Below are 12297 nucleotides of genomic sequence, written 5' to 3'. Positions count from 1 at the left end.
CCACTAGGTTAATTAGGTATGAAAATAGTCATCATTAAAATAAAGTCCATTCAGTTACAACAGTGAAATGCTGGTAACACTGATGCATTAGTTATAATGACCTAATGGTGTTACAAGGGAATTTTTCAGGACTGACTTGTGCTGAAGTCTTTTGACGGGATGGTATCAGGATCTGGATACTTCCTCCATTGCTGTTCACTACTTTTATCCTCTGTTTATTTGTTAACCCTTTAGATATCCGCGTGAACTACTGCTACACCAAGTTTGAGAATGGGCGCTGCCTGGCTCCGAAGCCTCAGAACACTTCCAAGGAGACGTGCTGCTGCACTGGAATGCCTGGTCAAGGCTGGGGAGACCCCTGTGAAATCTGCCCCAGCAAAGGAGAGGGTGGGTATTCTTCTCATCAGACACAGAAAACATATATATGCAGGAAAACAGTCAAGTGCATGCAAGCTTAAGAGAAAAATTATTTCGGATATTCAGTGGTATTTATGAATTTCCACTTCTCCTGGTTCCAGAGGCGTATCCCCTTCTCTGTCGTAATGAGGGATATCAACGGGGGCCAGATGACCAGCCAAAAGGTATATATGCCATTAACACTGAGTCTTCTCTGTCCTGTATCTCTGTGGTAGTTGTGACATGTAATCTTACTTGGTGTTGTTATTTTTAATCATAGATGTTGATGAGTGCCTCAACGATCCCTGCATTAATGGCCAGTGCATCAACACTGACGGCTCTTTCCGCTGTGAATGTCCCATGGGATACCACCTGGACATCAATGGATTCACATGTGAAGGTCAGTTAATTTTCTGTTTTGCTTCATCTGTTGTTGTTTTTTTCAACTTTTGAACTGTTAAATGTTAATTTAACATTAATGGGGGTTTATGTAACTTTCTTCAATTCAGACACTAATGAGTGTGACATCGGCAATCCCTGTGGCAATGGCACATGCACTAATGTCATCGGCGGGTTTGAGTGTGCGTGTGATGAGGGCTTCGAGCCTGGGTCAATGATGACCTGTGAAGGTATGTGAAATTATATCTGAACTCACATGTCTGTCAAGCAGTCTTTACTTGTAACTTATCGCTTTCTGTTCCTTGTCCAGACATCAACGAGTGCGCCCAGAACCCTCTGCTGTGTGCCTTCCGCTGTGTGAATGTGGTCGGCTCCTACGAGTGTAAATGTCCCACAGGCTACGTTCTGCGTGAGGACAAGAGGATGTGTAAAGGTACCACAGCAAAAATTACTACTTCATAAACTCAGCTTTCTCAGACATGGTCAAGTTACTGGAAAGTGTTGGAAGACAATAAACTGAGTACCACATGGAGACATGCTGGCCCCATCCATAAAGTTACATAACACACTATCTCTGTCAGGCTCTCTGTCCGGGATGATCTTAAAACACTCTAAAAACTGTAACTGTTTGAGTCACTGTTTACACCTCTGCTCTCTCAGATAGCTCGGGCACCATAGCAACGGTTGTATTTGGAGGGAAGCACAGAGACAGGTGGAACCTGTCAGTGTCTATAGCGTCACAGTTTACATTGGAGCTACAAACAGACCACCAACTCTCCCACTACACACCTGTTGGCACTTTGTCAGATTGGGTGCTTAGATTAAACTCTTGAGTGCTGCAGTGTATATGAGTGTCTGTGTTACATCTCTGGTGTGATTTCTGCAGATGCATACACACAGATAGACTTCTTCAGATTTCTGCATCCTCTCAATCTCCGTATGCCACTTGTCTTCCAGACCAGAATGAGTGTGAAGATGGTATAGACGACTGTGCCAGCAGAGGCATGACCTGCAAGAACCTGATTGGTACATACATGTGCATCTGTTTACCTGGATACACACGCCAGCCCAGCGGAGACGGTTGCATGGGTAATTATCATATTATCTCACCATAGAGAATTATAAACCTCATCCTGGCTTTATTTTGCATAAAATAAATCTGCTTTGATCCTCATCTACTAATTAAAAAAAAAAAAAAAAAAAAAATACAAATCTAGTAGGGTAATTTAGATTTCATTATATGTTAAGAGTTTCTTTCATTTAAATTTTTTTTGTGGACATTTGTTAATGTCATACAATGAATTTGAGCCATCTGACAAACTCAGAAAAGTAAAACTCTTCTGGACACTGAATTCTCCCCATTTTTGGCACAATTTTAAACTGATGTTAAGCAAATATTGAGGGTGTATAATGTGTGGACCCCGTGGATAAACGTACACCTCGACTTCGTTTAACTAAATCTGACATATACCGGAAAATCCTGTACAACAATGATGTCCATTTTAACTTTACACTATGTGTGTGTGTGTGTGTGTGTGTGTGTGTGTGTGTGTGTGTGTGTGTGTGTGTGTGTGTGTGTGTGTGTGTGTTAGACCTGAATGAGTGTACAGCCAAACCAGGTATCTGTAAGAATGGCCGCTGTGAGAACACAGTTGGAAGCTACCGCTGCAAATGTGACCATGGATTCGTTGCTAACCCCACGCAGACAGAATGTATCGGTATGTACGTTCTTATCAATTTATACATCCTGCTCTTACATGTTTTATTTTCACTGTGTTATAACTTTGTATTCATTTGAGTTCAGTGTGAGTTTTTATCAGGATCTGTATTGTCCTTACCACCTCTTTATTTTGGTTGACTGCAATTTGTTCAGTGCAGGCTTCTTGTATGAAGTCGGCCTGTTGAAAATGAAGCTGTAAACAAAAAAATCACTTGTAAATAATGTCTTCTTGTTTCTGTATGTACATCTCTGATAACATCTCTGACTCAAATTGGATATATATATTATATATTGGATATTCATAATACTGGGACACAGTTCAGGAGTTCAAAGGTTGAAAAGAAAGTTCCAGACACTGAAAAAGGGTCATCGATTGAGTAATCACTCAAAATACTTAGCAGTTTAATAATATTAATAATATTGAGTTTGACATAGTCAAGCTTTTTTAATTTAGGATAAAAAAAAGAAAATCTGGTTTATTGCCATCCTATTTATTTTTTTATTTGATTGAATCTTGTCTGATAAAGGAAAAAAGTGTTGTTTTTTTGCCTTGGTGGGAATTTAACTTTTTCCATGACGTGTTCAGTCTCGTAAAAAAACATGTGTCTGTTACTATCAAGATAGGGACATGGAAATGCTTTAAAAGCCTTCCTCCCTTGTCTAAATTTATACTTCTGGATAGCAGTGATGTGCGGAACTCAGTGAGAAAAACTCCAGGGGGACTCTGTAAGCATCCTGGTTCCAAGTCTATCTTCCTCCTTATAGGCAGTAGTGATAGGGCAGTGTGGGTTATCTATATATGTCTGGTGTTTGAGGCCCAGATCCTGTCTGGGTGGTTTGGTTTGCTTTCCTTGGTGTGCTCTCTGTCTGGCACTCAGGTTTCTTTCCCCTGTTTCTCTCACCCTGCAGATAACCGGGAGGGCTTCTGTTTCACTGAAGTTCTGACCACTCTGTGTCAGATGACTTCTAGTAACAGGAACCTGGTGACCAAGTCCGAGTGTTGCTGTGATGGAGGCAGAGGTTGGGGCACCAACTGTGAGCTCTGCCCCTTGCCAGGGACCACCCAGTACAAGAAGATGTGTCCTCTGGGACCTGGCTACACCACTGATGGCAGAGGTATAATACTGAGTTTAAATGAATTGTCACTGTGAAAAACTGAGAACATATGAACAATCTGCAGCTAATTTTCTACAGTTATTGAGTGGGGAATCTTTGTCTGATAATATTTGCCATTAAAAATTAATATGTTTTTTCATTTGTAAAGCTAACATGAGGTTGGGTGTCAAAACTTCACATTAAATCTACAGTTGTAAAACTTCTAAACTTCTAAAAGTTTTACATGATTCAAAACTACACACCACAATTACTTAACTTTTTTAGTCACCTTGATTTCCTCAAACCCCTGGTTTTTATTCATTTTAGAAACAAAGACTAGTAATTTCTTAGTTTACGTGGAGGCTTTTGTGTAAAAGGTTCAAAAATCACATGCAGGAAAAACATCAAATTAATTAGTTTGAACCAGCCTGAACCCAGAAGACAGCACGCAAACATGAATGTGTGAAAAAGAAAATTAAACTTTTATCTGCTTTTGTATTAAAATTTCCCAGCAGGCCGTATTATAAAACAGGTCCCTGCTCACAGCTCCCCTGCTTTTATAAGGTACTTTGACAAAGAATGAAGCAGTAAATTGTTCACGTGGATCGATTCTCTCCACAAGTTCAGAGTTAGCTTTTTTACTATGTTTTATACTGAAATGAATGGCAACCTTCCAGATGAGCAGCTGCCTTAAAAGCAGGGCATCGATTGTTATCCTTTGTAAATTTGTCAGCAGCAATGTGTACACAAGAAACGACTGATATGATATGGTGCTATAAATCATGAGTGGTGAGTGTTTAATTATGTAACAGATGGTTGTTGTTGGCTGTGTTGAAATCACTTGCAAAGCATTGATTTTTACATTGCCAGTTAAAATCAATATTTTCCTACGTGAGACAACGCCGATGCATAACAAAGTGAATAGAAAAATATTTCTATATGGTTGTGTGGACCTTCTTTCATCTAGTTAATGGCAAAATTATTTTGTGAACAGAACCAAGTCTTGGAGCATAGACTCTTATTCCCCCACAGGCAATTGACTCGTAATGATGAGTTGATCTGTGACTCACTCTTCTTGTTTCCGTCCAGATATCGATGAATGTCGTGTGATGGGCAACTTATGCAAGAATGGTCAGTGTATCAACAGTTTGGGCTCCTACAACTGCATCTGCAAACCCGGCTACACCACTGACATCAGCGGCACACTGTGTGTCGGTAAGGCTCGAATTCATCTCCAGCACTTAGACTTTATGGACTCCTTTCCTACCAAGTCTACCTCCCATTCTCATTCCTGCTGTCTAGTAAAGAACCAAAACTATGCGGGTGGACTGCCCACACACTCCTCTGAAAATCAAGCCCACGTCTGTCCATCTCATCATCTCCCCTTTTGGAATTTCTGGCTACAGGATCAAACTGTCTGTCTTTTTCTGTCTCACCCTCTCCCTCTAGATGTGGACGAGTGCATACAGGCACCAAAGCCTTGTAACTTCATCTGTAAAAACACAGAGGGAGGCTACCTCTGTTCCTGCCCTCGAGGATACATCCTGCAGGAAGATGGAAAGAGCTGCAGAGGTGACAGACACACACACAGCAAACCAGAAGCTTTACAGATTTAAGAGTAGCCCACATTAAGCCCAGTGCGTCTCAGATCAGCTGAGTTCAGCGACATGCTCTTCTTGCTTGAGTTAGTTTTCCAGGTTAGAGCTGCTGTAGTGCTGAAAGGCCAGTGTTCTGCTCAGTGTACCAAGGTGCTCCATTTAAAATAGAGGGTGCATGTGCACAAGCCTAGTATGCCCAGACCCAAATTTACTTTGTGAATAGATAGGGTCTGGTCATTCTCCTCTGGACATCCAGTCATTGCATCCTAATGGACATAGACCTCAGGTTAATTCTGAAACTACTGGAGCAGGCTTTAACCAATCGGCATTGATTACTGAAGGATGTATTTTATGCACCAAAACTCTAGAACTTTAGTAGCACTTAAAATGACACTTACTGATAGCACTTTGTAGTTTGGCTTTCTTGAAGAAATCGTATTTTCTTGATTCCTGTTGTTCTGGGTTTCGTACCCTCATGGTTGAAATGCACTTATTGTAAGTCGCTTTGGATAAAAGCGTCAGCGAAATGAAATGTAATGTAATGTAATGTATTTTGTGCACCAAAACTCACCAAGCTGCAACCAACAGAGACCTTCCCCCAAGGTGAGCAGAGTGCAGCACCATGTCAGAAAACAATGACAGACCTTTTTTTTTTTAGCCATTGTTCTTTATCCAGCTTCATTTCCTTGATATTTGCTGGCGTTGTTACAGCTGTTTGTATTGCTTCATCTTGCTCTACCACCACCACCACAATTGTTGAAACTTCATTTGGAAACAAATCCTAGACATCAACGTCTTCACACTTAGCCACCTCCACTGCTCCCTGATTGATCGGCCCTTCATAGTAGCTGAGAGTACTTTCATGCAATCAGGTTTTCCAGAGTATAATCACAGTGAAAACTGAGGCTGTGAGCAACAGGCAGATGGAGCCAGGCAGCATGTGCACATGTTTGTTCATGAACGTGTAGCCTGCTTCCAAGGCCTGTGACAGAGTGCATCTGTCTGTGTCTCTGTTTATCAGACCTGCTTATACGGCTAAACAAGTGTGCTCATCGTGTTCAGTTTTTTATGGCCTCTTTCATCTTTATTTACCATAGCTTCAGTTTCCCCCTCTACAGTACCCCTCTGTGTTTCCTTTGTCTGGTTCATTTGCAGTTCATTTGTAGGTCAGTGACTGTAGAGAGACTGGAATTTTACTCAGACAAGAGCAGCTCCCATACAGTGGTACATAAAGCAGTTTGACACAACTCGAAGCACAGTAACTTAAATTAACTATAAACTACTCAAATGTTTTAATTTCCCTGTGAAATTTATATTTCATGTCGTGCAACTTCTTGTTTTCAGATCTGGATGAATGTTCGACCAAACAGCACAACTGTCAGTTCTTATGTGTCAACACCATCGGTGGCTTCACTTGCAAATGTCCTCCTGGCTTCACTCAGCATCACACTGCCTGCATTGGTAAATACACGCACGTAGAATACAGATATACTTCATATCCAGATGTTTTATTAGTACTTACTTTCATCATATGTTTGTGTATTTCAAAGACGGGCTTACTACATGGTGCCATGGTACTTTAATTCAGACTCCACCCTCATATCATACACCCTGTGCCCAATGCACATACAGTTTTTACTTTCACGGCATAATTTCTTATAGTATCTTCCTGCCCAGCTCATAAACCCCTGAAGCACCCTCTTGTCTAACCTTTACAAACTCATTCAGTGTTAATGGACTCTGGCTGATATCACACTGATCTTATTAGGCTGGACTGGTTTGTAGTCATGGCAGCTTAGCAATGCTTTGTTATGGAACATTGCAGCGGATCGCCATGGCTACCACAAGCTTTTTTCCAGACCATAAAGCAGCTCCCATGACCTCACATCAAATCACGGATAGGGAACCCTCAGTTTTGACTATAGGAATTACCCGAGTCAAACGACATGCAGGAGGTGCGGATGTGTCATTAATCCACAAGTAATGATGATAGATGGATGTGACATAAAACACCTGTTTAAATCTTACTGCTGATGTGCCTATGTAAGACAAGTTTAAGACACTGTCTGAACCTCAAGCTCCTTCAGGGTAAAAGCTTCTCTGGCACAAAATATTGTCTCTGAACTCTTCCAGACAAATTGTAAATACTGTATGTAAGATATTCCAATACAGCTGCTGCTGAAAAGAAGAATGTGTTCTTATCAGGTATAATAATGTTTTGAGTTTTAGGTTGCCAGTCATACTGATTTATAATGATTCTTTCCTTAAAGCAATACTTGTCTGAAATCCAGTCTTGGATTGCCTGGTATTGTTTAGAGAAAGTAGACACTCCCTCTGCGCTTTTGAGCACCGCGTCCCATATGTTGACGATTCCACCAAATGGACATCTAATATGGCAACATGTTAGAAGACTTTTAAAATCTCATCCAACTGTGAAAAGACCCAGGATCACGAATTTAACAGCTGAGATTTAGAGATTAACATTCCTCTGCGCTTTGAACAAGACGATCATGTTCAGATTTGCATCGAGTCCAGTCCCAACACTCAAAAAAGTTTGTCGATATAATTTACTCGGGGCTCACTTTAATACCTTTTTCTGGAAAAAGCCAATAAATTCATGTTGACTTTTGTCAAAATACTATTCCCAAGGTTAAAAATGAGCTTTCACACTCAAATTTTCTTAATTGCCTCTTCTCATTTGTTATTAGATCAGTAGGTTAGAGGTTTTTTTTTTATTCCTAAACCCCTGCAGACTGTAGGATTATTTGTACCAACAGCCCGTGGTAACCTGCCCTATTGTTTGAGGCCAATTATAACTCTGCACGGATTTTAAGCACATCCAAATCAGGGTCATAATCAGCCTTTATATCATGTTTCCAGTTTTACCCTTGTCTGAACCTTCCCTCCTTTCTCCACAGACAATAATGAATGTGCATCAGACCCCAATCTGTGCGGCTCCAATGGTGCCTGCCAGAACACTCCAGGGAGCTTCAATTGCGACTGCCAGCGGGGATTCTCATTAGATTCCAGCGCACAAACGTGTGAAGGTCTGAAAACAATTCATACCAACCACAGTATCAGCTGATCAATAACAGAAAAGAGACTCTCAGTAACTTTGTTGTTTGTCCCTGACAGATATGGATGAGTGTGATGGGAACCACAGGTGTCAGCATGGCTGTCAGAACTTAGTGGGCGGTTACAGGTGCAGCTGTCCTCAAGGCTACCTGCAGCACTACCAGTGGAACCAGTGTGTTGGTGAGCAATATTCGTGTACCTTTAAACCCCAAATATAAAAATTATTTCCTTCCGGGGCATCCTGTTGACTTGGTTCCATGTTGAATAGATTCAGATATTCATTTATTTTTTGGTAACAAAAAAGGTCTAGATGCAATATACATACTGTATCAAATGCCAAAATGAACACAGCCCGTGTTGTTTGGACTTCCATGAGATTGTGATGTCACAAACTCACGCTCATGTCATATGTCTGCCCTCAGCACGGCCCACTGTTCAACCTTTCATGTGGTAGAAAGCACAAGCAGCAGTCATTCCTTCGGGGAGCTATCAAGCTACATGATATAACCAAACCTGTGGTTGTCCTGGGCGTCCGTCACTCATAAAAGAATCAGCCAATCAGAAGTCATGGTGTTGGTATCAATGCATCTTAAAGAGACAGACACAAAACAGTCTGTACTTGGTAGAGCTCCAGAAAAAAGCTTTACGTAAGATGTAAAACTATGTTGAGATGTTTTCTGGTACTTCAAACCACAAAAGATTTTCATATAGATATCAAGAAAGGAAATAAAACACCAGAAAAGTGCAAAACATATGGGACGTTTTCCTGCCACTTTTACAAAATATAAATATGTCCCAAATGTTTTCCTTACTGTGGTAAAATCAAGACAAAAGGAAATGCACAATACCTACTTACAATGCTACAAACTCTACTTTTAGTTTATTATATATTTCATTAAAAAATGTTAAAGGGTGTCAAGAGGAAAATATCCCCCTCAAAACAGACAAAGTAATCTGTTGAAATGAGTACAAATGAAAAGAAGAGCATGCTGCAACACCATAATCTCTTGGCACGTAAAATAATTACAGAAGGCCCAGTCATAGACAAAGTAATTGAATGGCACTATTTGTGTATCCCCAAAATATCAATCTTAAATTCGTTAATCCTCCATTTCTAGTTTGAACCTCTTCACATATTTACAACATTCATGGCCGACTTTCCCAGTACTGTTTGTGTCCTTTAACTGGAATGACCCCATGTTTGTTTACTTCCCATCAACTTCCTGTGACTCAGATGAGAACGAGTGTCTGAACAGCCAGATCTGCGGGGGAGCGTCATGTCACAACACTCTGGGGAGTTTCCGCTGCCTCTGCCCCACCGGCTTCAACTACGAGCAGACCAACGGAGGCTGCTCTGACGTCAACGAATGCTCCACCACCCAGAACCCCTGCAAGTTCGGCTGTTCAAACACTGACGGCGGCTACCTCTGTGGATGTCCACCTGGATACTTCCGCGCAGGGCAAGGGTACGTGAATGACTGAGTTCGTATGAAAGCCAGCTGTAGGTGTTTTCGAGTAGACTGATGTTTTTGTTTTTGTTCCAGGCATTGTGTCACCGGTATGGGCTTTACAAGTGGCGTCTCCATTGGTGGACAGGGAGGAGAGGTGGATGATAATTCACTCTCACCTGAGGCCTGCTATGAATGTAAGATCAACGGCTATCCCAAGAAGGGACGCAAACGCCGCAGCACCAACTCCACACAGGAGGACCATCTGGAAGACATGGAGGTATATATGCTGTATGCAGGGCTGCAGCTGCCACTGAGGACAGAGGTTATACCCTCTGTCATTTTTGGGGAACTCGAACATTTTCGCAACCATTAAAAACCTGAACAGTTTTGGTTTTATAGTCTAATTCAGTAATATTTTACCTACAGCTTACAAAGTAAATAAATGAAGGCTTTAGCATGTCTTCAGCAGAGTTTTATTCCTGGAAAAACTGGGAAAGGCCTTGTAACAGGATTTAGACCTTCATGTTAGGGGAAAAAAAAAATGATATAACTTAATTAACTGAACAGTTCCTGTTCAATAATAATGATGTTGTCCGTAGGGGCAACATGGCAATCATGTATTAATGTATCTTGTCATTTTGCCTCTCTTGATTAATGACAGAAAACATACTTTACTGTTGGTCACATGTCTGATATCCACTTAATTCAGACAGAAAACATTTTCTCTCCACAGCTGACTGAAAATGAGATGGTCAGCCTGGCCAGCGTGGACATCGAAGACACTCTCCAGTTCCACCTGAACATCAGTGACCTGAGTAACCGCGACCACATCCTCGAGTTCACCCCAGCCTTGTCTACGCTCAGCGACCATGTGCGCTACAGCATCGACTACGGAAACGAAGAAGGCTACTTTAAAATCAACCAGAGAGAGGGCGTCAGCTACCTGCATCTGAGCAAGAAGAAGGCCCTGCTGCCGGGGGCGTACGACCTTCAGATCAGCAGCATGCCCCTCTTCAGGAAGAAGGAGCTGGCTGAGCTGGAGGACCGACACGATAAAGACTACCTCACAGGACAGCTGGGAGACATACTGAAGATGAGGGTACAGATCATCCTCCATTAACCATCACAAGACTGAGAGAGGCAGATGTTGCCAGCAGCTGCTAATCCAGTGTCAGGCTCACACTCCCCAAAAGGCCAAACATTTCTGACTCTGGGTCAGTAGTTTGGGGCAACTTCTACTCGCTCCAGCTGGGAGAAGGGCTCGCCACCAAAGAGACACGAAGGGGATAGGGGGGAGGGACTGCTTCGTTTGATCACCAAAGATGATTCTACATATCATAGATACAATTTCTGTGGAAAATGAATGAGGCAGTATGAAAGATTTCAGTCAAATGAAACACATATTGCCCTGACACACAACTCCAGCTGTTTAAAGCACTATTGAGGGTGTGAATAGGGTTTTTAATTATAGGGCTTAATGTTGTATGATGATATGTGGAATCAGATGCCACTTTGAAGGGCATATGGACTGCAGAAAGCTCTAAACTGAGTTTTTATTTTATTAGAACTCCGCTTAGCTGGAAGGAAAAAAGGGTGAGTCCCAATAGTCTGAAACAAATTCATTTCCGCCCTTAGGTAAACGACTGAACAAACCTGGATACATGGAAGTTAAGACATTTCTCCTTCCCCAGATATTAATTTAATGGAGTGGAGATGAAAAACGATTGGTTAGGAGAGGAAAGGAACCCACTGTGGACTATAGAGATGTAGCCATGTCTGAGCTTGAATGACTCCTACTGCATATTTAAACTATGCTTTTCCATCTTTCCTACTGACTAGAATCATTTTTATTTACTGGTGCTAGCAACACATCCACATAGACTTCTGAATGCACTGTACTACTATACAAAACTCAGTAGTCAACAAGATACAATCCAATGGGCCATTCTGAAGATTTCATGTCTTTGCAACCGTTAACAGCTAGCTTCATAGCCTGTCTGCTCTCCTCTATACTACATGTAAATTGTGTTTATACTGTAATAATCAATGCCACTTTTAATCTATGAAGCATTTGTAAACTAGAGGAAGCCCCTGGAATAGAGGGGGTTGTAATGGTGCTTATAATGACCAACTACTTCCTTTGTAAACTGTGTATACATACACACACACTTGCACACACACACACACGACACATTGATGATGCCAAACCTGGGCCTTCATGATTATGCACTGAGGTCTTCGTGGCCACACAATTCTCTCACAAGTAAAATCAGTGCTGCATTGCCACAGACCAGCCTGACACCAGTCTGTGTTCTCTGTTCACATCAGTGAGGGTTTAGTTGTAAATTCACAATAAAAACATATTTTTGGTGTACATGTACTCCCTGCTGTGCTTCCCCCTTTATCCAGGTTGAATTAACCAAGTTCAACAGGCAGCCGCAGGGTTTCACGCGAGACGTCCCTCTTCTGCTGTCATGTGATAACCCAAGTAAAGTGCAACATGATCTTTGAATGTTTAATTAGCTAGTGACACTCGCATTACACTAGTGCAGGGGTGTCAAAC

General features: G+C 41.6%; 1 protein-coding gene across 2 annotated transcripts in view; it reads left to right on the top strand.

Moving 5' to 3' along the window:
* The window catches only part of fbn1 (fibrillin 1), a 61206-nt gene extending 49092 nt beyond the window's left edge, over positions 1-12114 (top strand). For both annotated transcript variants that reach the window (XM_069173700.1, XM_069173702.1), the window contains 16 exons: positions 235-387; positions 519-581; positions 677-796; positions 906-1025; positions 1106-1228; positions 1753-1884; positions 2388-2513; positions 3425-3631; positions 4700-4825; positions 5060-5182; positions 6553-6669; positions 8127-8255; positions 8344-8463; positions 9518-9749; positions 9828-10011; positions 10468-12114. In XM_069173700.1, the coding sequence (XP_069029801.1) occupies positions 235-387; positions 519-581; positions 677-796; positions 906-1025; positions 1106-1228; positions 1753-1884; positions 2388-2513; positions 3425-3631; positions 4700-4825; positions 5060-5182; positions 6553-6669; positions 8127-8255; positions 8344-8463; positions 9518-9749; positions 9828-10011; positions 10468-10854 (2462 nt within the window). In that variant the 3' untranslated portion in view covers positions 10855-12114. The remainder of the gene's footprint in view (positions 1-234; positions 388-518; positions 582-676; positions 797-905; positions 1026-1105; positions 1229-1752; positions 1885-2387; positions 2514-3424; positions 3632-4699; positions 4826-5059; positions 5183-6552; positions 6670-8126; positions 8256-8343; positions 8464-9517; positions 9750-9827; positions 10012-10467) is intronic.
* The last annotated feature ends 183 nt before the right edge of the window (positions 12115-12297 follow it).

The sequence above is a fragment of the Embiotoca jacksoni genome, unplaced genomic scaffold (genome assembly GCF_022577435.1).
Source record: "Embiotoca jacksoni isolate LCO1_2020_lvr unplaced genomic scaffold, fEmbJac1.0.p SCAF_6, whole genome shotgun sequence".
In the NCBI taxonomy this organism is placed as follows: domain Eukaryota; kingdom Metazoa; phylum Chordata; class Actinopteri; family Embiotocidae; genus Embiotoca; species Embiotoca jacksoni.
Note: the sequence above shows the minus strand (reverse complement) of the source record. Positions and strands in the feature narration are given on the sequence as shown.